This window comes from Mobula hypostoma, chromosome X1 (genome assembly GCF_963921235.1).
Source record: "Mobula hypostoma chromosome X1, sMobHyp1.1, whole genome shotgun sequence".
NCBI lineage: Eukaryota > Metazoa > Chordata > Chondrichthyes > Myliobatiformes > Myliobatidae > Mobula > Mobula hypostoma.
This window is the reverse complement of record NC_086128.1, coordinates 64,549,477-64,573,625: the sequence shown is the minus strand read 5'-3', so window position 1 is coordinate 64,573,625 and position 24,149 is coordinate 64,549,477. Positions and strand designations below refer to the sequence as shown.

The following is a 24,149-nucleotide window of genomic DNA, read 5'->3' as shown; positions in this document are numbered from 1 at the left end:
CAATGAGTCCATAATCATCTCCTTATGCACCGTGTGGTATGGTGTGGCTGATTGTCGTCTTCCACCTGTCTTTAAGTTGAGAGGTTCCAGTAAGTTTTCCGAAACTTTTGCCTGTCCGTCCCTTGACGTCATGCGCTGTCGGCTGCGACTTTATCTTCCCCGCCTCTGCAAGATATTCGGGCTTCTCTTTCCTCAGTGCGTGTCCCAGAAATTCCAGCTGCCGCGCCCCCCCCCCCACCCACCGATGGACGTCATCAGCTCTCTTCTTAATCTGGCCCTCTGCGACACCTTCCCAATGAGCCTGGTCCACCCAATTACACCCACGTGACCAATTAACCATCTTTGGGAGGAAACCGGAGCACCCGGGGGAAACCCACGCAGTCCACGGGGGAGAACGACCAAACTCCTTACAGACAGCGGCGGGAATTGAACCTGCTTGGCTGGCGCTGTAATAGCCTTACGCAAACCGCTGTGATATCCTTTCCGCCATGCCCTGGTTTCTGACAGGTTCAGGAGGCACACATCTCACAGAGGTATTACTGTTTACTTCTAACTTCTGGATTTTCTCCCCACGACCCAGAACAATTTCTGAATCAGGTTTAAAATCACTGGCATATACTGTGAAATGTGTTGTTATCCAGCAGCAGTACACTGCAATATGTAATGACAAAAACTGTAAATTATAGATATTAAAAAGTTAACTAATGCAAAATAAAAGCAGTGATGTAGTGTTCAGGGGTTGAATGTCCATTTAGAATTCCGGTAGCAGAGGGGAAGAAGCTGTTCCTGAATCGTTGAGTGTGTGTCTTCAGGCTCCTGTACCTCCTCCCTGATGGCAGAGGGGAAGAAGCTGTTCCTGAATCGCTGAGTGTGTGTCTTCAGGCTCCTGTACCTCCTCCCTGATGGCAGAGGGGAAGAAGCTGTTCCTGAATCGTTGAGTGTGTGTCTTCAGGCTCCTGTACCTCCTCCCTGATGGCAGAGGGGAAGAAGCTGTTCCTGAATCGTTGAGTGTGTGTCTTCAGGCTCCTGTACCTCCTCCCTGATGGCAGAGGGGAAGAAGCTGTTCCTGAATCGCTGAGTGTGTGTCTTCAGGCTCCTGTACCTCCTCCCTGATGGCAGAGGGGAAGAAGCTGTTCCTGAATCGTTGAGTGTGTGTCTTCAGGCTCCTGTACCTCCTCCCTGATGGCGGAGGGGAAGAAGCTGTTCCTGAATTGTCGAGTGTGTGTCTTCAGGCTCCTGTACCTCCTCCCTGACGGTAGCAATGAGTAGAGGTCACGTCCTGGGTGGTGGGGGTCCTTAATACTGGACGCTGCCTTTTTGAGGCATCGCTCCCTGAAGCTGTCCCAGATGCTGGGGAGACCGGTGCCCGTGATGGAGCTGACTGAGTTCACAACTTCCTGCAGCTGATTTCTGATCCTGTGCAGTAGCCACCACCCACCCCCCCCATACCAGACAGTGATGCAGCCAGTTAGAAAGCTCTCCACGGTACACCGGTAGAAATTTGCGAGAGCCTTTGTTGACGTACCGAATCTCCTCAAACTCTTAATGAAACACAACCGCTGCTGTGGCCTTCCCTGTAGATGCACTGACAGGGCTACTGACCCAGACGTCTTTGGGCTGTGGGGGTAAAGCAGAGCACCCGCACACCCAGCAGTAACACAGCACGCCCTCGAGTTACTAATCTGAATCGTACATTCTTTGGAACGCGAGGGTAAACCCGGAGGGAACCCATGCAGTCAAGGGGAGGACGTACAAACTCTCTACAGAGGACGCTGGGAATCGAACCCGGGTCGCTGATGTTACGTTAACCGCTGCACTACCGTGCCGCTCCCAGACGATAATTGTGGGAGAGCGCTGCCCCCTTCTTCGAACAGTCTGGTGAACTAGCTGCCGACCCTTCTAGGTCACTGCCAGCCATCACCACGGGGCCCAGCAGACTGGGCGAGAGGCAGCGAGGCCCCATTGACCACGTACGGGTAAGGTGGACATCAGACCCCAGATAAGAACGACTGGGGGTCAACTTGGGGGAGGGGGTAGGGAGTTGCGCACTTGGCCATGATGCATGAAAACAGATCTTGCCCAGCAAGGCCCCTCGTCAGCCCGGGTTGGGGCCCCTATCCCTCTCCTATTCGTGCACCTGTCCACGGGCCTTTTCAAAGGTGCTGATGTACCTGCCCACCCAATTCCTCTGGCAGGTCATTCCGTATACTGAGCACCCTCTGGATGAAAAAGCTACAACTCACAATCCTTATTAAATTGCGCCCCCCCCGCTTAAAAATGTGCTCCTTAGTTCTTGATTCTTGGAAAAAGGATATGCACCCACTCTATCCAGCATAAGACCCTCCTTCCCTCCGCTGGCCTGCAGGTCACCCTCGGGCAAGGTGTAGCACCTGCTTAGCTCCCGATCAGGGTGACGTGAAGTCATGGGGGCAGGTGGTGGACAGTCGTATGAGCAGCCGGTGCAGATCACAAGTCCTGGCTACGCCAGGCGGACACTCTCTGAAGAGTATTGATAATGGCTGTTGGGGGGGGGGGGGGTCACCCGTCTCGTAAAGAACCACTGCCCAGAAGCAGGCGATGGCAAACCACTCCTGTAGACAAAATTTGTCAAGAACAATCATGGTTGTGGAAAGACCGTGATCGCCCACGTCATAACGACATGGCGCATGAGAATGACAATTCACCCTATCTGGCCCCTCATGATCTGATACCCCTCATTCTCCTGCACTCCAGGGAGTAATAACAGTACGACTCAGGAATAGGCACTTCGGTCCACAATGTTGTACGGAACCAGTTAATTGCTAACTAAACTAATCCCTTCTGCCTACACAATGTCCATATCCTCCCACTTCCCTCAGAGTCACGTGGATGTCTAAACATCTCTTAAATGCCTCTGCCATGTGTAAAAGGCTCTGGCCAGTGCAACCTCACTCCGTAACTCAGCCCCGAGTCCTGGAACTCCTCTGCGCTCTCCTGAGACAAAGGTGACCAAAACCGAGCACAATATTCCAGCAACACACACACACACAATGCTGGAGGAACTCAACAGGCCGGGCAGCATCTAGGAAAAGTGTACGGTTGACGTTTCAGGCCGAAACCCTTCCGCAGGACAATATTCCAGTCCTAACGAAGGGTCTTGACTGACGCGTTAACTACTTATCCATTTCCGTGTATGGGCACATGGCCAAGGCGCTCGTCCAGTGATCTGAAGGTCGCCAGTTCGAGCCTTAGCTGAGGCAGCATGTTGTGTCCTTGAGCAAGGCACTTAACCACACATCGCTCTATGTCTGTGTGCGGAGAGGCACGCCACACTCTTTCGCTCTGTGCCTTGTAAGGCATGAAAATGCCCGATGTTGGCCCATTAGGTCTGAGTTGACGATTTCCCCCACCCCCCCCCCCCCATTTCCATAGATGCTGCCTGACTTGCTGAGTTCCTCCAGTACTGTGTGTGTGTGTGAACTTTGGATTTCCGGCATCTGCAGAAACTCTTATGTTTACAATATTTCACATGTGGCCTCTGCTGACGTTCTATACAACTGCAGCATAACATCCCAGCTTCTGTACTCAGGGCGTGTTGGGAAACAGTTTAAACACATCGATTTCATTTCAGGTGGAGTGCCTCTGCCAGATGTGGTCAGTGCTAAAGAGTCTCGCAAATTCCTACAGATACCATAAGACCACAAAATATCAAGCAGAATTAGGCCATTCAGCCCATCGAGTCTGCTCTGCCATTCAATCATGGCTGAATTTCTTTTCTACCCCTTTCACCCAGCTCTCCCTGTAACCTTTATCAGTCAAGAATCTTTCAATCTCCTGAATACACACAGTGACTTGGCCTCCACAGCTTTCTGTGGCAACAAATTCCACAAGACTGACCACCCTCTGGCTAAAGAAATTATTGCTCATTTTCTGTTCTGGAGATGTCCCTATAAAGGCAAGGACTATGCAGGAGTCTACGAGAAGCTGAAAACTCTTCTGAGCCAATCACTCTCCCACACAACTCTTCCCACCCGTGAGGTGCTCCCCCATACACTATTAAAACTAGACCATGAGGTGACAGCAGGTTAAGTCTGCATGATACTGTTTCTATTCTATCAATAGCCCCACACAAACTCCAATACTAAACTGCAGGAGCCAGTGACTCTCAAGTCAAACCACTAAAAAGGGAGACCCATATCTGATAATTAGTGAGGAAATCCCTGGCAGATGATACGATTCACATTTATTAAATTGGTTGTTTGCACTCTGGGATATTACTCCACGTAGTTTGCACCACACTACCTTCCTACAGTCGATCAGAACTGAAGAAACCCTTTGTTGGACCATAGAGAGCATTCAAACGGTTTCACTATCGTCTGGTATTGGGGGGGGGGGAACACTACTCAGGGTCGGAAAAAGCTGCAGAAAGTTGTAAACTCAGTCAGCTCCGTCATGGAGTCCTCCCCAGGTCCCAGGACAACTTCAAATGGCGATGCCACAAAATGGCAGCGTCCATCATTAAGGACCCCCACCACCCAGGATGTGCCCTCTTCTCATTGCTACCATCAGCAGCCTGAAGACACACACTCAACGATTCAGGAACAGCTTCTTCCCCTCTGCCATCACGGAGGAGGTACAGGAGCCTGAAGACACACACTCAACGATTCAGGAACAGCTTTTCCCCCTCCGCCATCAGATTCCTGAACAGACAGTGAGCAAGTACGCTATCTCACTTTTATTTTTGGTTTCTTTGCACTACTTATATCATTCATCCTTTGTATACGCTGTTGTACAAACGCCTTAGGCCAAAGACTTTTGCAGAGCACTGTAGTAATTTAATGTATTACACTGTACTGCTGCCACACAGAAAAAAAACAAAATTCATGACATATGTGAGTGATGATAAACCTGATTCTGATCTGGGTCTCTGATGTGGACTGAGAGTGGGAAGGGGGCCAGGGAGAGGGGAATCATGGTTGGGAAAAGGGGAAGGGAGAGGGGAATCATGGTTGGGAAAAGGGGAAGGGAGAGGGGAATCATGGTTGGGAAAAGGGGAAGGGAGAGGGGAATCATGGTTGGGAAAACGGGAAGGGAGAAGGGAATCATGGTTGGGAAAAGGGGAAGGGAGAAGGGAATCATGGTTGGGAAAAGGGGAAGGGAGAGAGGAATCATGGTTGGGAAAAGGGGAAGGGAGAGGGGAATCATGGTTGGGAAAAGGGGGCAGGGAGAGAGGAATCATGGTTGAGAAAAGGGGAAGGGAGAAGGGAATCATGGTTGGGAAAAGGGGAAGGGAGAGAGGAATCATGGTTGGGAAAAGGGGGAGGGAGAGGGGAATCATGGTTGGGAAAAGGGGAAGGGAGAAGGGAATCATGGTTGGGAAAAGGGGAAGAGAGAGGAATCATGGTTGGGAAAAGGGGAAGGGAGAAGGGAATCATGGTTGGGAAAAGGGGAAACATAGAAACATAGAAAATAGGTGCAGGAGTAGGCCATTCGGCCCTTCGAGCCTGCACCGCCATTTATTATGATCATGGCTGATCATCCAACTCAGAACCCAGCCTTCCCTCCATACCCCCTGACCCCTGTAGCCACAAGGGCCATATCTAACTCCCTCTTAAATATAGCCAATGAACTGGCCTCAACTGTTTCCTGTGGCAGAGAATTCCACAGATTCACCACTCTCTGTGTGAAGAAGTTTTTCCTAATCTCGGTCCTAAAAGGCTTCCCCTCTATCCTCAAACTGTGACCCCTCGTTCTGGACCTCCCCAACATCGGGAACAATCTTCCCGCATCTAGCCTGTCCAATCCCTTTAGGATCTTATACGTTTCAATCAGATCCCCCCTCAATCTTCTAAATTCCAACGAGTACAAGCCCAGTTCATCCAGTCTTTCTTCATATGAAAGACCTGCCATCTCAGGGATCAATCTGGTGAACCTTCTTTGTACTCCCTCTATGGCAAAGATGTCTTTCCTCAGATTAGGGGACCAAAACTGCACACAATACTCCAGGTGTGGTCTCACCAAGGCCTTGTACAACTGCAGTAGTACCTCCCTGCTCCTGTACTCGAATCCTCTCGCTATAAATGCCAGCATACCATTCGCCTTTTTCACCGCCTGCTGTACCTGCATGCCCACTTTCAATGACTGGTGTATAATGACACCCAGGTCTCGTTGCACCTCCCCTTTTCCTAATCGGCCACCATTCAGATAATAATCTGTTTTCCTATTTTTGCCACCAAAGTGGATAACTTCACATTTATCCACATTAAATTGCATCTGCCATGAGTTTGCCCACTCACCCACCCTATCCAAGTCACCCTGCATCCTCTTAGCATCCTCCTCACTGCTAACACTGCCACCCAGCTTCGTGTCATCCGCAAACTTGGAGATGCTGCATTTAATTCCCTCATCCAAGTCATTAATATATATTGTAAACAACTGGGGTCCCAGCACTGAGCCTTGCGGTACCCCACTAGTTACCGCCTGCCATTCTGAAAAGGTCCCGTTTATTCCCACTCTTTGCTTCCTGTCTGCTAACCAATTCTCCACCCACACCAATACCTTACCCCCAATACCGTGTGCTTTAAGTTTGCACACTAATCTCCTGTGTGGGACCTTGTCAAAAGCATTTTGAAAATCCAAATATACCACATCCACTGGTTCTTCCCTATCCACTCTACTAGTTACATCCTCAAAAAATTCTATGAGATTCGTCAGACATGATTTTCCTTTCACAAATCCATGCTGACTTTGTCTGATCATTTCACCGCTTTCCAAATGTGCTGTTATCACATCCTTGATAACTGACTCCAGCAGTTTCCCCACCACCGACATTAGGCTAACCGGCCTATAATTCCCCGGTTTCTCTCTCCCTCCTTTTTTAAAAAGTGGGGTTACATTAGCCACCCTCCAATCCTCAGGAACTAGTCCAGAATCTAACGAGTTTTGAAAAATTATCACGAATGCATCCACTATTTCTTGGGCTACTTCCCAGAGAGAGGAATCATGGTTGGGAAAAGGGGAAGGGAGCGGGGAATCATGGTTGGGAAAAGGGGCAGGGAGAGGGGAATCATGGTTGGGAAAAGGGGAAGGGAGAGGGGAATCATGGTTGGGAAAAGGGGAAGGGAGAGGGGAGGGAGCGGTAAGTACCAGGGAGACATTCTGTAATGATCAATAAACCGATGGTTTGGGATAAAACGACTATGCCTGATGTCTCAGGGCTGGGTGTGTCTGCACCCCCCCCCCCCGACACTCCTTCTCTACCACCTGGCCCCAAACCCTTCCCACCCCCAACATCCTTTGCATCTGACAGATTTACAAACTGCTGCACATTGATAAATACAATAATTGTAAGCTATCAAAAACAATTGTAATTTATGATAGCAACACACATCAAAGTTGCTGGTGAACCCAGCAGGCCAGGCAGCATCTCTCGGAAGAGGTACAGTCCACGTTTCGGGCCGAGACCCTTCGTCAGGACTAACTGAAGGAAGAGTGAGTAAGAGATTTGAAAGTGGGAGGGGGAGGGGGAGATCCAAAATGATAGGAGAAGACAGGAGGGGGAGGGATGGAGCCAAGAGCTGGACAGGTGATAGGCAAAAGGGATATGAGAGGATCACGGGATAGGAGGCCTAGGGAGAAGGAAAAAGGTTAGGGGGGGAGCACAGAGGATGGGTAAGGGGTATAGTGAGAGGGACAGAGGGAGAAAAAGGAGAGAGAGAAAGAATGTGTGTATAAAAATAAATAACGGATGGGGTACGAGGGGGAGGTGGGGCATTAGTGGAAGTTAGAGAAGTCAATGTTCCTCGTGTTTATGTAATTTATGATGTTTTTACATAATGTATTGCAACGCTTTACTGCTGCAATATATTTTACAACAGACAATATGCCAGTGATTCTGATTTGGTCTCAGCAGAACAACTGACCCAACAGAAACTCGCAGCATCATTGAAACCTATTGAAAGTTGAAAGCCCAGACAGAGTGGACATGGAGTGATACTCAAAACACGTTGGAGGAACTCAGCAGGTCGGGCAGCATCCGTGGAAACGATCAGTCAACATTTTGGGCCGGAACCCTTCGTTTCGGATGCTGCCCGACCTGCTGAGTTCCTCCAGCGTGTTGTGAGGTGTTGCTTTGATCCCAGCATCTGCAGAGTATTTTGTGGATATGGAGTGGATGTTTCCTATAGTGGGGGGAGTCTAGGATCAGAGGACACAGATAGAGTGGATGTGGAGAGGATGTTTCCTATAGTGGGGGGAGTCTAGGATCAGAGGACACAGATAGAATGGATGTGGAGAAGATGTTTCCTATAGCGGGGGGAGTCTAGGACCAGAGGACACAGATAGAGAGGATGTTTCTTACAGTAGAGGAGTCTAGAACCAGAAGCAAAAATTTAGAACAGAGAAGAGGAGAAATTTCTTTAGCCGGAGTTTGCTGAATCTGCAGAACTCATTGCCACAGATGGGTGTGGAGGCCAAGTCACTGGGTAAATTCGAAAGGGAGGTTGATAAGTTTTTGATTGGTAAGGTTATCAAAGGATATGTGTGAAGGCAGGAGAGTGAAGTTGAGAGGGAAAATAATTCAGCCACAGTGGAGTAATGGTGCAGACTCAATGGCCTAATTCTGCTGTGTTGTACCAGCTAACTGACAATGTAAGCTTCACCACTCAATTCTCTCATGCCACATCCTGATTTCAACCTTATCCACCCACCTCACCCTTAGCCCACGTAGCTTTGACTGCCCACTGCACTGCGGACATTGCTGAGGGAGACTCGGTTTTTGAATGAACGTTGCCTCTCATGAGCTAAAGCTGATCCCCTGGGTTAACGCGGGAGGCACGGCAGCCATCTTGTCTGGAATTAGGTCCTGCCGCGTAGGTGATCGGTGGGGGAGGTAAAGGGCTGAGGAACATAATAGATGACATCGGACCACGGTAGAAACCTGTGGTGCCCCTCCGCCCTCCCACTCTCCTCTCCTATCAGATTCCTACTTCTCCAGCCCTTTACCTCTTTCACCGATCACCTCCCAGCTTCTCACTTCAGACCCCTTCTCCACCCATCCACTCACCTACCAGCTTGTATCCCTCTCACCCCAACCCCACCTTCTTACTACAACATCTTCACCCCCCCCCCCGCGAGATCAGGGGCATGTGAAGCCCCAGGAGCAGGTGGTGGATGGTGCAGATCACAAGTCCTGGTTATGCCACCCCTGACCCCAGGCAGATAATCTCTGAAAAGGACCGACAGTGGCTGGGATCACCCGTCTTGAAAAGACGCTGCCCAGAAGGCAACGGCAAACCACTTCTGTAGAACAATTTGCCAAAAACAATCATGGTGACAGAAATTGCCTGTCTTACTGAGTTCCTCCACCATTTTGTGTGTGTGTGTGTGTGTGTGTTGGTGTGAACTTCCAGCACCTGCAGAATCTTATTCCCCCCCGCTTCCCTTCCAGTAGGGGTGAGGCAACGATCCTCACGTCCCGAGGACACGTGGAAAACGGGAGAGAGGGGAAACTGAATCTCAATCCTCTCCACCGTGTGTTAGCCCAGAGACGTGCACACAGTAATCTCGTAACTAGTGGATCTGTGGAAGGTGGTGGGAGGGTTGTGGGAATGACTGGGCTCCACATACAGCCAGTACCACCAGCAACCAATCAACTCAAAAATCAAGCCCGTTTGTGTCCACCCTGCTCAGGATACCTGTAGAGTGAGCGAGCTGCTCGAGGCGTGTCAGGTACAACAAGTTAAACCTTTGACAGCACCATCTGATGCTCTGTGGCCCTGGGCCCCAATCCCTCCCCACACCCCCCGTTGATGGGGGAGAGTTTCTTGCCGATTTTCGAGTCGGAGAATTTAGGAAAAAAAAAGAGACGTAGCAGACTTCAACATTGTAAATCAATGACCATCAGTGAAAACTCTGATATCAAACCTCCGGTGCCTTGTGGCTACACCCACTCCTGGGGAAGGCTCCAGGCATAAATCTCGAGGGAGAAATCTGGAGCTGGAGTCCCTAAAGCAGTCCTACGTTGGGTTCAACGCTGACTGGCTACTCCTGCGACACTGCTGGTACCAAACTGTATGGGGCTCTGCCGTTCCTTTGGGGTCATCAGCTGCGTGGAGAGGGGGAGCCTGCTACACGGGCAACAGCTTGCTCTCCATATCGTATTGCCCTGGCCGGTGTATCTAGACAGCTAGAACAGAATATCCATGGGCGACCCTGACCGACAGAGGCCTGAGAGATTTTGTTTTTGTCTTGTTAAGTTTCCCCTCTTGCTGTGGAAGTGGACACCTCACTGTCCCTTTATTAGAGACAGAGGGAGCCTGCGGTACATTCAATTGTCGGGTGAACGATTAGTTGTACTGCAGATCGTGGTCTTTCTTGGGGGGGCTTTGCTATTGCCTGCTTGGTGGGTGGAGGGTAGTGATGCTTTTTTTTTTGGAGTGAAGGAAGGGGAGGGTTGTTGCTTTGCTGCTGCTGGTGCGTGGGAGGGGAAAGCCGGGGGGGGCTTTGGGGTTCTAACATTTTTACTGATACTCATTCTTCGGGGCACTCAATTTTGCGGATGTCTGTGAAGAGGAAGAATTTCAGGTCGGATATTGTATGCATTCTCTGATATTAAATGGGACTATAAGATTCAAGACTGTTTAATATCATTTCCATCACACAAGTGTAAAAGAGAACCAAGTAATTGTTACTTTGGGTCCAACGCAGCACAAAAAAAAACACAACCAAGACAAAGAACACAGTAATAGTAAACGATCACGATAAACATAAATACATAAGATAGCTTATATACACAGATTGATTTTATGTCCATAAAGTGACGCTGGGCACAGGAGTGTCTGTACATGAGGTGACTATGACAGGAAATGATAAAGTAGTGGTGGTTCGGGGGGTGTTTGTGGGTGCAGATGTTGGTTAGCCCCACTGCTTGGGGAAATTCACTGTGTCTGAATCTGATGGGAGTGGGGCGGGCAGTCTGTGAGCAGGGTGGGTGAGACCTCAGCAATCAGATGCCCAAAGGTGGGACATAAAATCAGACGCAAGGACAAGTTTAATATTTATTACTGGACTACATACAATAGATCCTGGTCATGAAAGGGTTAATGTGCGAGGAGCATTTGTCGGCCCTGGGCCTGTTACTTGCTGGAGTTTAGAAGAATGGACACGCAGAGGATGTTTCCTACGGTGGGGAAATCTTAAGACCAGAAGGCACAGCCTCAGAATAAAGAGACATCCTTTATTCCTTTCAGAACAGAGACGAGGAGAAATTTATTCCGCCAGAGGATGGTGAATCTGTGGAATTCTTTGCCACAGGTGCCTGTGGAGGCCAAGTCATTGAGTATATTTGAAGTGGAGGTTGATAGGTTCTTAATTAGTCAGGGTGTCAAAGGTTAGGGGAGAAGGCGGGAGAATGGGGTTGAGGAGGATAATAAATTAGACACGATGGAATGGTGCAGCAGTCTCGATAGGCCAAAAGGACTAATCCTGCTCCTCTTTCTTAGAGATATTAGACAAAATCTGATAGAAAAGTGACTCCAGCAAAACAAAATCCAAAAGGAATGATGAAAACACTTACGAGCTAAAATTACCACATTCATTACTGATTCAGAGATCTCAACATCACCCCTCTCCTCAGCAGCTGACACTCCTGATTTATGCCAGCAACCAATTTCCGCGAAAGTTTTGTGAAACCTTCGCTGAGCACACAGGAGATTCTGCAGATGCTTGAAAGCCAGAGCGACACACTCACACACAAAATACTGGCGGAACTCAGCAGGTCAGGCAGCATCAACGGAGAGGAGTAAACTGTCGACGTTACGGGCTGCAACTCTCTACCAGGACTGCAAAGGTAGGACGGGAAAGACGCCAGGATATGGCGGTGGCGGGAGGGGAAGGGGAACAAGGTGAGACGTTTGCGATCTACCTCCAGGCTCGGTGAACAATCCTGCAGAGAAGCAGCCAACCTGAGCTACCGATCTTCCCTTTCATTTCAAAGTGGCCGGTGATTGGTGAGACCGGGGGAGGTAGGAGAGGGCGATGAGGGGATAGTTAGAAGGGGTCAGGGCTGGAGGAGGTGGAATCTGACAGGGGAGGAGAGTGGGTAATGGGAGAATGGGACAGAGGCGGTGATGGGCAGGCAAGGAGAAGGGCCGACAGGGTTAATGCAGGATGGGGAATGGGAAGGCAGAGAAGTGGGGAGTGAGTGGGGAGAAATTGCCAGAAGTTATTACAAATCAATGTGAATCAGTGTGCTGCCAGGCTGGAGGCTAGTCAGATGGAATCGGGAGGGTGCTTTTGCTCCAGCCTGAGGCCTGTCGCACCAGCAGACCCTGCTGGAACGGAAATGGCACGTCAGGTGGAAAGCGGCTCCTGCCCTTTTGTGGGGGCCACGGCACAGCGGTCCCCTATTCTGCGTCGGGGTCTCACCCATGCCGCGGAGTGCCTAACAAAGTTAGATTGCCCCGAGACAACTGAGACTTTAGCAGGGAATGTCGAAAGTTAAACCTGCAGCCGGCGTGGGAGATGCTGCAGGCGAGCCGGTGTACTAAGTGTTCTTGTCACGGGCCGATTACCCCCTCTCCTCACCCCTGTGCGCTGCCACGTTAGCTAACAGAAATTTACAGCCCACCCGCCCAGCACAGGTGACAAAAGCAGATATTTTTTAACGACTGCAAATGCAAAAGAAAAACTCTCAACGCTGCGGATCACCTAAATAACTCCACAGATTAATCACGACCCAGCTTCAGCGCAATGAAAAGAAACCGCATCAACGTGGACTTGCGAGCCGGAGTGGGAGCTCAGGTCTTGAGTCACCCTTCGTTCCCCCACCCCAATGGCACTCTGAGCTCAGGCCCAGCGCGTCACTGCTTCGGAACTGCTTCCTCCTTGGGGAGGGCGAGGCTAAATCAGACCCGGAGAGCACAAACAGACTTAACTGTTAAAGAGTTACTTCACGACCGACCGTTACCTATTTCTGAGGACGGGGGGGGGGGGGCTACGAGATATTTCTGGCTGCCCAACTCTTCCTCCCCCCCACCTGCTGTTTGCAGGTTATCGAGCCACAGGGATATTTGTTAGCGTTAAACCTGCTGGAAGCCTGTTCACAATCTGCATCTACTGGAGTCTGGGCCACAACACTAACAGTATAAAACACAGGAGCAGAATTCGGCCATTTGGCCCATCAAGTCTGCTCCACCATTCAATCAAGGCTGATCCTTCAACCCCCCCACCCAAGCACGTACTTTCGTTAAACACAAAATACTCTGCAGTTGCTGGGGTCAAAGCAACACTCACAACACGCTGGAGGAACTCAGCGGGTTGGGCAGCATCCGTGAAAACGGTCAGTCAACGTGGTTCCGGCCCGCAACGTTGACTGATCGTTTCCACGGATGCTGCCCGACCTGCTGAGTTCCTCCAGCGTGTTGTGAGATGTACTTCAATTAAATCACAAAACCACTGTATTGCTCATTAAAATTCCACGCTGTTCCTCAAAGGCATGTACTCTTATGTGACTTTAAAAAAAAGATTCTATTTGTCACGCATCCATCAAAGTAACAAACCACACAGGGAAATACACCGCGTGCTTCAGATCAAATCAGCGAGGGTCGCGCTGGGCAGCCTGTAAGTGTCGCCTCGCTCCCGGTGCGCCAACACAGCACGCCCACAACGCACCAGCCCTAACCGAATATCTTTGGGACGTGGGAGACCAGAACACCCAGCGGAAACCCACAGAGTCACGGGGAGAACGTGGAAACTGCTTATGGGCAGCGGTGGGGACTGAGCCCCAACCATACAACCGTTTAATCGAGCGCCACGCTCCGTGACGCGCTCCAGTCACAAAACCGCCGCGGATTTCAAAAATTCCACGCACCGGAGTGGTACAAAACCGACACGCGCAAGCGCGCGCCGACCACGGTGCCTACCCAGCTGGTCCCAATTCCCCGAATTCAGCCCATTATCCCCCCCCCCACGCGACTATCCAAATGCTTCTCGAATGACTTCAAAAAAGCAGCATCCATCATTAGGGATCACCCCTAACCCCCCCGGGACGTGCCCTCCTCTCATTACTATCACCAGGGAGGAGGTACAGGAGCCTGAAGACACACACGTTCAATGCTTTGGGAACAGCTTCAGCATCCAGAAGTCTGAACAGACACTGAACCCACGAACTCTACCTCACCATTCTGCTCTTTGTTTGCACCATTAATTTAACTCTTTACATACATTTATCACTTATTTTTAGTATGCTTTATGCATTGCACCGTACCGCAGCTGCAAGATAAATTTTGCGACATATGTCAGGTGATAATAAACCTGATTCTGGCTATTCTGACATGCATCCAGGCTGCTTGTTCCACGCTCACAGTTCGTATGACCAGGCACAGCGCCACACGAATGTCTTCTTTCCACAAATAAAAGTGGAATTGGCCCCCTCAGGTGAGCACAGAAACCCCACAACAGTCTGCAAGCAGTAGACAGGTTTTCCCCTCCCTTCTGCGACGCTACCAATACTTAGCGCTAGGCTACACAGATAACAATTTCTGGCCAGCGTCGCCTTGCCGTTTGCAGGCGCTGGTGTGTGAAAAGTGGCACTTGTGTTAAATTTCACTCCACAGACCTCAGAAGACAGTGCAGCAGGGCCACCTCCAAGGGGACCACAACCTTGCCGGGCCTGGGGTTCGGACGCTCGTGTGCCTCAGTGACCCTGGAGAGCTCCACTGGCTGGAGTCGGGGCTCTGCGCTTTGGCTCTCCGTCGGGTCACCCGCTGCCAAACAGGGTCAAAGGGTAGAGGGCAGACTGAATGTGGTCCTCTGGTCCTCCAGGTTCGGGGGGGGGGGGGGCGGTCAGCTCAGGGCTAACAACCTTGACCGGTCAAACATACGGAAACAGCAACGAGGAATCCTTCTTAAGAGCTGACGGCATTCCCGAGTCTTGCATGACTGACAGCAGTGAAAACCCAAGAGGAAGCTAACCGACCCGACACGAAGGAAGCCCTGAACACCGGCAGAGATGGAGGAGCATCATCCCTACCCTGAACGCCAGCGGTGTAACAGGCAGGGAGAAAGTACAGCAGGAACAGGCCTTTCGGCCCACAATGTCCTATCCAACTCGTGATGCCTAATTAAGCTAGTAAGACCATAAGACGCAGGAGCCATTCGGCCCATCAAGCCTGCTCCATCACAGCTGATTCAGCTTCCCTCTCAACCCCACTCTCCTGCCTTTTTCCCGTAACCTCACCGAACAAGAACTGTCTTCCTGCACACGGGCCGTAGCCCTTCCCGTTCAGCTGCCGACAAAGAGTTTCTTCAACCCCTCGCTTCATCGGCACCCACCGTCTCCCTCGGCTGTGCGTTACCAATCTCGAAGTTTAAAATAAACAGCCTCTGAGCCTTCTCCCCTCTCACATGCCCCGTGGCGTTAGCCGTTTCAACTCTGGTAGAATGACAAGCATTCCCTGCTCTATGAACTGGCTGGTGGCGCAGTGGCTCCTGCACCGGATTTCGAGGCGAGTGGGCCCCAGGTTCGAATCTGGCCGGCTCCTCGCGCGCTTTCCATCTGTCGAGCTAGTGACTCGGCCTCGTTAAAATCAGGCAAATTCTAAAGGAACTGCACGGTTGCTGCCCGATGTACGGACAGGAACAACAACTCTATTAGCCTCTCCCTTAACTTTATAACCCCACTGTTGGGTCTCCCCGGCTCTGGAGAACCTGCCCAAGTCTGTCTAACCCCTCCTTTGAGCAGCTTCCCTCCAAACCTGCAGCACCCTGGTCCTCACCTTTGCCAGTCTCAACATCCTCCCTACAGTGGGGTGACCAGGAAACCGAATGCAATATTTGAAGTGTGGTCTGGGGAGATATTTATAAAATCACAACAGAACTTCCCGGCTCTTGTACTCACAGAACGTAGAACAGAACAAACCCTTCGGCTCACGACGTTGTGCCGAGCCTTCAACCTACTCGATCTCACCCTTTCCTCCGTTTTTCCTTTGTCTAAATGCCCCCCTAACGTATCTGCCCCTACCACCACCGCTGGCAAGGCGTTCCACACACTCACCACTCTGTGTAAAACATTTACTGCCAACATCCCGCCCCCCCCCACCGCTACATTTTACTCCAATACTTTAAAATTATGCCCCCTCGTATTAGCCCTGGGAAAAAAAAAGCTTTGGGCTGTCCGCACTATCTATGACTCTTCTCATCTTGTACACCTCTATCAAGTCACCTCTCATTCTCGTTTGCTTCAAAGAGAAAAACCCATGATCGTTCATCCCTTTCCTCACAGGACACACTCTCTAAACCAGGCAGCATTGACTTCTTAAAAACACACATCAAAGTTGCTGGTGAACACATTCGAAGTCTTCTAAGCTCGACTAATAAGATTGTGAGGAGAGTATTTCCCAGATTTGAGAACGGCCAGATTCGGGAACAGCTTCTTTCCATCTGTGATAAGACTGCTAAACGGATTCTGACCCGGATCTGGGCCGTACCCTCCGAATATCCGGACCTGCCTCTCGGTTTTTTCACACTACCTTACTTTCCATTCTCTATTTATGATTTATAATTTAAAGTTTTAATATTTACTATCGATTTGTACTCCAGGGAGCGGGAAGCGCAGAATCAAATATCGCTGTGATGATTGTACGTTCCAGTATCGATTGTTTGGCCACAATAAAGTATAAAGTATGACTATGTATGCTATGGTTCTACACTAGTTATATTAGTGTGGAACATTAATTGTAAATTTCTGGATACAACAGCACACAAGAGGCAGAGAACCCATTACCAATGGTTGAATCACCGTCTGGTATGGATGGGCCACAGCACAGGATCGGGAAAATGGCTACAGAAAGTTGCAAACTCAGCCAGTTCCCATCACGGGCACTAGTCTCCCCCAGCATTGAGAACACCTTCATTAAACGATGCCTCAAAAACATGTCACCCTCTTCTTATTGCTACCATCAGGGAGGAGGTACAGGAGCCTGAAGACACACACTCAACGATTCAGGAACAGCTTCTTCCCCTCTGCCATCAGGGAGGAGGTACAGGAGCCTGAAGACACACACTCAACGATTCAGGAACAGCTTCTTCCCCTCTGCCATCAGGGAGGAGGTACAGGAGCCTGAAGACACACACTCAACGATTCAGGAACAGCTTCTTCCCCTCTGCCATCAGGGAGGGGTTACAGGAGCCTGAAGACACACACTCAGCGATTCAGGAACAGCTTCTTCCCCTCTGCCGTCAGGGAGGAGGTACAGGAGCCTGAAGACACACACTCAACGATTCAGGAACAGCTTCTTCCCCTCTGCCATCAGGGAGGAGGTACAGGAGCCTGAAGACACACACTCAGCGATTCAGGAACAGCTTCTTCCCCTCTGCCATCAGATTTCTGAATGGACATTGAACCCATGAACACTATAACACTTAAAAAAAAGTTTTGCTCTCTTTTCGCAATACTCATTTAATATATACTTATTGCAGTTGATAGATTTTTTTCCATTGTTGTATAATATACTGCTGCCGCAAAACAACAAATTTCACAACATATGCCAGTGACATTAAACCTGATTCTGACATCAGAGCGAAGCTGTGTCTGGTAGGAGAGCTGTACACCAGCACCACAGCACAGGCACTGAGTGTTTTCAATGAATCCATCCACACAACTTCAATATTATTTTGCTCTCTCCTTGGCTACTTGATTATACACATTTCCTACTGTAATTTATAGGTTTTTAATTGGTTCCTTAAGATTGTTATATCCAGGGAGGCTCACACTACCTACTAAATGCTCCCAATGATGTGCACCCCAAACAGCCTCTGACGACCAAGTCCAGCTCCCGGCCTTCACCTGTGGTTTAGCGACTAAGCCCGGCGGGACCATTTCTACTGACAGGAGAAGGGGCAAAGGTGGGTTACTGGTGCCTTAAAACCAGTCGCTTCGGGCAGATGGGGCTCATCAGCCGTGGTTGGCAGCTCATCTTGAACGAAAGCTCTGATCTCAAACCTCCCGCTGCCTTGTGGATACACCCATTAATGGGGAGGGCTTTGGGAGTAAACCCCGAGGGAAAAATCCAGAGTTGGAGCCCCTAAGGCAGCCCTATGTTGAGTTCAACGCTGACCGGCAACTCCTGGTGCCAAACTGTGTGGGTCTCTGCCGTTCCTTTGGGTTCATCGGATGCGTGGAGAGGGGGAGCCTGCTACACGGGCAACAGCTCGCTCTCTCACTGCAAGGTTTACATATCTAGAAGGCAGGGATGCAACATCCCTGGCTGACCCTGACCAACGGAGGCCCTCAAGATTTTTATAGTATTAATGGTATTTTTATAGCATTTATAGTCTCTTGGCAGTGTGGAGGATCAGAGGGACCTTGGGGTTTGAGTCCATGGGACACCCAAAGCTGCTGTGCAGGTTGACTCTGTGGTTAAGAAGGCATATAGTGTATTGGCCTTCATCGATTGTGGGATTGAGTTTAAGAGCCGAGAGGTAATGTTGCAGCTATATAGGACCCTAGTCAGACCCCGCTTGGAGTACTGTGCTCAGTTCTGGTCGCCTCACTACAGGAAGGATGTGGAAACCGTAGAAAGGGTGCAGAGGAGATTTACAAGGATGTTGCCTGGATCGGGGAGCATGCCTTATGAGAATAGGCTGAGTGAACTCAGCCTTTTTTCCTTGGAGCGACGGGGACAAGAGGTGACCTGATAGAGGTGTATAAGATGATGAGAGGCATTGATTGTGTGGGTAGCCAGAGGCTTTTTCCCAGGGCTGAAATGGCTAGCACGAGAGGGCACAGTTTTAAGGTGCTTGGAAGTAGGTACCGAGGGGATGTCAGGGGTACGTTTTTTAACGCAGAGAGTGGTGAGTGCATGGAATGGGCTGCCGGTGACGGTGGTGGAGGTGGATATGATAGGGTCTTTTAAAAGACTCCTGGACAGGTACATGGAGCTCAGAACAATAGAGGGCTATGAGTAACCCTAGGTAATTTCTAAGGTAAGGACATGTTCGGCACAGCTTTGTGGGCCGAAGGGCCTGTATTGTGCTGTAGGTTTTTTGTTTTGTAACTTAGTGCTGCCACAAAGCAACAAATTTCACGATGTGCGCTTGTCATACCTCTATGCTGAGCAACTCTCCCCATGGCATGCATTGCTTTAAAAGCCAAGACCAACTGGATTATTGTCAGTTTGCCGGGAAAGTCCCCACAAGCAGTAGACAACAAACGTAAAGAGGTACGAAAACCGCTGAGACGAAACAAGAGTTTTCACTTGAGTAGAAGCATTAACACGAACAGTCAAAGAGCGAGGAAACAGGGCCCACATGCCGACCCATATCCCAGTTGAAGCTGCCTTTGGGTCACATCTCTCCAAGACCATTGTTATCCACAAACCTTTTAACATCACCTGCCTCTGGCAGTTCGATCCAATCCCCCACTCCCCCCATGAAAAAGTTAATCCTTCTGCTAACTGCGAAATCTCTCCCCTCCCTGGTCGTGGCCAGCACATCGCTTTACAGCGGCGGCGACCAGCGTTCAATTCCTGCCGCTTTCTGCAAGCAGCTGGTACGCTCTCCCCATGAGCTCCGGTCCCCCCCACCACCTCAGAGTACTGGCTGGTAGGTTTAAACGGTTGCTGGCCTGTTATTGTGCCCCGTGTCAAAATTTAAAAAAGCTCGATTCCTTTCTGATTTTTTTTTGGGGGTGGGGAATCTGCACATTCACCTTACTCACGCCCCTGGTAATTATACACATATCCACAGGATCAACCCCCCCCCCCCATTCTCCTACGATGGCCAGACTGCCGCATGCTTCCAGCTTTAAATGTCCAGCCCCTGAAGTCACAATTGTCTAAGTACAAATTGGTTGGCTTCACAAATAGTACCTTGGTCACTGAGCATCAAGAACAGGGGCTCCCACTCTTCCCTCACCCCCCCACCAGCGATGACCTGGACCCTTACCATTAACCGAGGGGGCTCAGGTTGGGAACCCCTCATCTAGAATGGTGTTTTCTTTTTATTTTGAAATTTTCGTACCGCATTATTAGAAGCCCCTCACCTCCATCTCTCTCCCCTCCCACCATCTCACACACACACACCCCCCAACCCCGAGAGAGCAGACAGAATTGAATCGCACTACCACGCAGCACCCCCCCCCCATCACTCCCCCCACCTTTGGTGGGGGGGGGAATTGGATTACACCGGTCCAAGTCTCCAGAGCCGGGCGAAAAACCTCCCCCACAGCACCCTGTACCCAAAGGCTGCTAACTTCGTAACAGCCAGTGCGGAAAGGGGTGGGTGGGTTAAGTTGCATTTTATACTTTAGCCCGTGGCCGAGTGCCCTGAACCTGCAGGTGGTTTTTGCAACTTTAAAAAAAAAGGCAAAGATTAAAATGCAAACCCGTACCTTTTGTTTTTTTTTGGTAAATAAAAGACGTACCCGACGGGTAATATTGTATTTTAAACCGTCTTCTACTCCCGTGGCTATTGTATCTTTTTTTTTGGTTTTGGTCAATGCAACGTGCGCTGCAATAATTAAAATATCCCGAAAATACACACAAACAAAAGGCTGCACACAAACCCGCCACCGAGAACGGCTCCGGCCACTGCGCAGGCGCGCCGGGCGCCAGCAGGGCCGCCGTCGGCGACTGAGCATGCCGGGACTTGTAGTTCCCAGGGCCACAAGGCCACCGGCCCGCCCCCGCCAAAGAGCACACAAAAGGCTGCACACATACCCGCCAGCAATCACGGCCCCGGACTGCCGCGCATGCGCGCCCAAAAGCGACCGCAGCCGCGAGGAGCATGCCGGAATTTGTAGTCTCCTCTAGACAACACCCCCCCTCTCAGGCCAGCAGAGCCACCCGCCTCGCTCAAAGCAGCGCCATTCCCCCCTTCTCCCCATCTTCTGTCCCAACACCGAATATACCCGAGTTTTCCAGCATGAACTCAACGCCGGATCGGCTCAGATGCCGGGGGCCCGTAGGGCTGCTGACGTGGAAAAGCAGACCCCCCCCTTATTAGCCGCGACTCTCCGCGCATGCGCGGCGGTATGGGACTACAACTGGCGCGCGACACCATCATTTCCCCCGATTTTTTTCAAAAAAATATACAGACGATAACAAAAACCCATCAGCACGAAATGCATCTTCTGCCAAGCTCTGCTAGCTTTAAGGTGCATTTAAAACCGGCAGCACAGAGCACATGGTTTTTGCATTAAACTCATTCTTTTATCTTCGGGCAGCCCCCCTCCTCCCACGCATGCGCGCCCGAGCAACTTTTATGGACGGTTCTAAAATTTAAATTAAAAAAAACCCCATGCACAATTAGGGACCCGTTTAAAAATGAAGTAAACGCGGGAAATGCATTTAAAAAAAAGAGATAACGTGGGAGGGAGGGAGACGGGGCGCGGTGGCGGGTGGAATCGGCACCGAAGCCTAGGTGTAGGCCGCGGCGAGAGATCGAGACAATAACCGCGGCCCGTCTAGCCCCGCCCGCTCGCTTGCAAGCCCCCCCACCCCCGACCCCTCCGCAACCGGTGGCAGAGCAGCCGTTCTCCCCGCCCGCCACCCCCTCCAACGAAGCAGGCCCCGCCGAGGCGGCGTGTGTGAGAGAGAGAGAGACAGAGAGAGGGAAGGTGCTTTACCCATGTTGCCGCTGAAGATGGTGGCCGCCGGAGGGGTCAGGAACCAATGTGTGGGGAGCGCACGCGTTACCCGGACCCTCGGAGAGGGCGGGAACGGATCGGGGCGGGGCTGGGCTGGGCGGGGCGGAAGAAGCCGGGGGGACACCGGACGCGGATGCACACCGGAAGTAGGAGGGGGAGACCTGTAGTTGCTTCTGTATGCGTGTATGAAGACGGCTGGTAAGTAACTCCCGGATCCGCTGAATTCTTCACTTTTCTTCATTCAGCTTCAAATGACAATTTAACTGCGTGGCTACTCTTGACTGGGGGGCGCTTTCCCGACCCCCCCCCCACTGCAGGAGGTGACAGGAACACCGGGGCTCTGTGAAACAAGGGTTTTTTTCCTTCACTTTGCTCGGTGCATTGGCCGAACCTGCCCTTTCCAACCAGGGCAAGACGAGTTAAGCTGGTAGCGAGGCAAAATGAGACGATTGGGGAACGTGCAGTTGCCAGCCCGGCAGCCAAATGGGCCAGGAAGGGAAGGTATTGGGCTAAAGGTTGGGGGCGGGTTAAAACAGAACAAACAAGAACTGGAACGGGTCTGGGTCCTCAAGGAGGAGAAAGTCGTGGAGGTAGCTGTACAGAAATGATGAGTATGGCACCTGCTGGCGCAGTGGAGATGAACCTGCCAGGTGGGGGTTCAATGCGTAGAGGTGTGTCCTCTGCAGGACAAGAGAGAGGGGGTGGAATCATGAGGTGTAGTAATTTTTTTTTAAATGCTTTCGGTGGTAACGTGACAGTTGCTAAGAGGGGGTGCAGGGTCCTTTGCTCTGTAACCCGAAGGTCTGGAGGGGTCAGGGGTTGCTGGGCTCAGCAGATCGAGGCCTGTGCCTGTAACCTGCTCAAGAGGTATTGGCCGACTCTGCTCTATTGATGCAATACCAGGAAATGGAAAAAAAAGGGGTGGGGAATATGAAATCACTGGGGGGGGGCAGTTGGAAGGAGAAAGCAAAGAGAGGGAAGAAGAAGACAGGGTAGTGGTTAAGTTGACAGGCTCGCATTTCAGGCTCAAGGTGAGAAGGATTGGGCAGAAAGGGGGTTAATCAGATCTGGATATTCAAGTCGTCATTTCTATACCTGTGGCAGACGGTATGATGGAGGAACAGGGTTCAATATGTAGAGGTGTGTTTTGTGGAGGAGGAGTGAGGGGTGAGAAATATAAATGGAAGGACAGTACACTCTGAGGCCTCTGTGGGTCAGGGTCAGCCATGGATGTTGTGTCCCAGCTGTCTAGATACACAAGCCAGGGCAGTACGATATGGAGAGCGAGCTGTTGACAGTGTAGCAAGCTCTCTCTCTCTCTCTCCACGCAACTGATGAACCCAAAGGAATGGCAGAGACCGATACAGTTTGGCACCAGGAGTTGCTAGTCAGCGTTGAATTCAACGTAGGGACTCCAGTTCCGATTTTTTCCCTCGGTGTTCACTCCCGAAGCCTTCCCCATGAGTGGGTGTAGCCACAAGGCAGTGGAGGTTTGAGATCAGAGTTTTCCTTCTAGATGAGCTGCCAACCACGGCTGACGAGCCCCATCTGCCTGGAGCGACTGGTTTTAAGGTGCTGGTAACCCACCTTTGCCCCTTCTCCTGTCGGTAGAAACAGTTCCGCCGGGCTTGGTAGCTAAACCACACGTGAAGGCCGGGAGCTGGTCTTGGTTGTCAGAGGCTGTTTGTGGCGTACGTCATTGGGAGCTATTAATGGGTAGTGGGAGCTTGTCCCCATGACCACTCCCAGCTATAACAACCTTACGGAACCCCATGCTAAACATTGCAGGTACGGTTACGCAAGTTCGCAGATGGCAAATTCACGTTGACGTTGAAAGCGAAATTCAAAGTCAGAGGAGGACTTGGTTGACGGAGGCTATTTGAGATGCACGCTGCTGGGAGCCTTTAATAGGACTGAAGGAAACTGTGCCTAAATGAACTGCTTCACTATTGGCTGGGGCGCTCCCCTCCTTCCCCGCTGCGAGAGGAAAGGGGCGCTAGGGTAACAGGGCGTCCCTGGAATCAGAGTGTCTGTGGGGCTGGGGGCTGCCCTGCTCCCTAAAACAAGGGTGGAGTCTGTAATCCGTAGACAAGGGCTGTCCCTGTAACTGTGGGGGAAAGAGAGGAAACAGGCCCTTCAGCCCACAATGTTGTACTGACCCAATTATATCAGTAATCAAATGGATAAACACATGGTTACACATTGTCCGTAGCCTTTCATTTTGCTCACATTCATGTGTCCATCTAAACTAATCTTAAAAGTCTGTAATGTATCTGCCTCTACCACCCCAGGCACCCACCAGTCTATATTAAAAAAATTTGCCCCTCACATCCCCTTTGAAATTACCCCCCCCCCCCATCTCACCTTGTACATGCCCTCTGGTATTAGACATTTCAGCCTTGGGAAACAGAGGCTCCCTGTCCACTCTACCTATGCCTCTCAAAATCTTGTAAGCCTCCATCAGATTGAGTCCTGGGCTCTGGGACCAACAGCTGTGTCTTTAAGCCGGGGTTCTGCAAGACCA

At 50.8% G+C, this 24,149-nt stretch overlaps 2 protein-coding genes across 4 annotated transcripts in view; one reads left to right on the top strand and one right to left on the bottom strand.

The window, feature by feature from the left end:
* The window catches only part of cbx1b (chromobox homolog 1b (HP1 beta homolog Drosophila)), a 77,507-nt gene extending 55,813 nt beyond the window's left edge, over positions 1-21,694 (bottom strand). The window contains exon 1 of one of the 2 annotated variants that reach the window (XM_063037006.1): positions 21,605-21,694. In XM_063037006.1, the coding sequence (XP_062893076.1) occupies positions 21,605-21,608 (4 nt within the window). In that variant the 5' untranslated portion in view covers positions 21,609-21,694. Of the gene's footprint in view, positions 1-20,368; positions 20,548-21,604 lie in introns of those variants that run through there. The other variant, XM_063037005.1, reaches the window with a different exon arrangement.
* Positions 21,695-21,749: 55 nt separating this feature from the next.
* Positions 21,750-24,149, top strand: part of LOC134340366 (sorting nexin-11-like) — a 173,072-nt gene continuing 170,672 nt past the window's right edge. For both annotated transcript variants that reach the window (XM_063037532.1, XM_063037531.1), the window contains exon 1: positions 21,750-21,823. The gene's annotated coding sequence lies outside the window, so the exon portion shown is untranslated. The remainder of the gene's footprint in view (positions 21,824-24,149) is intronic.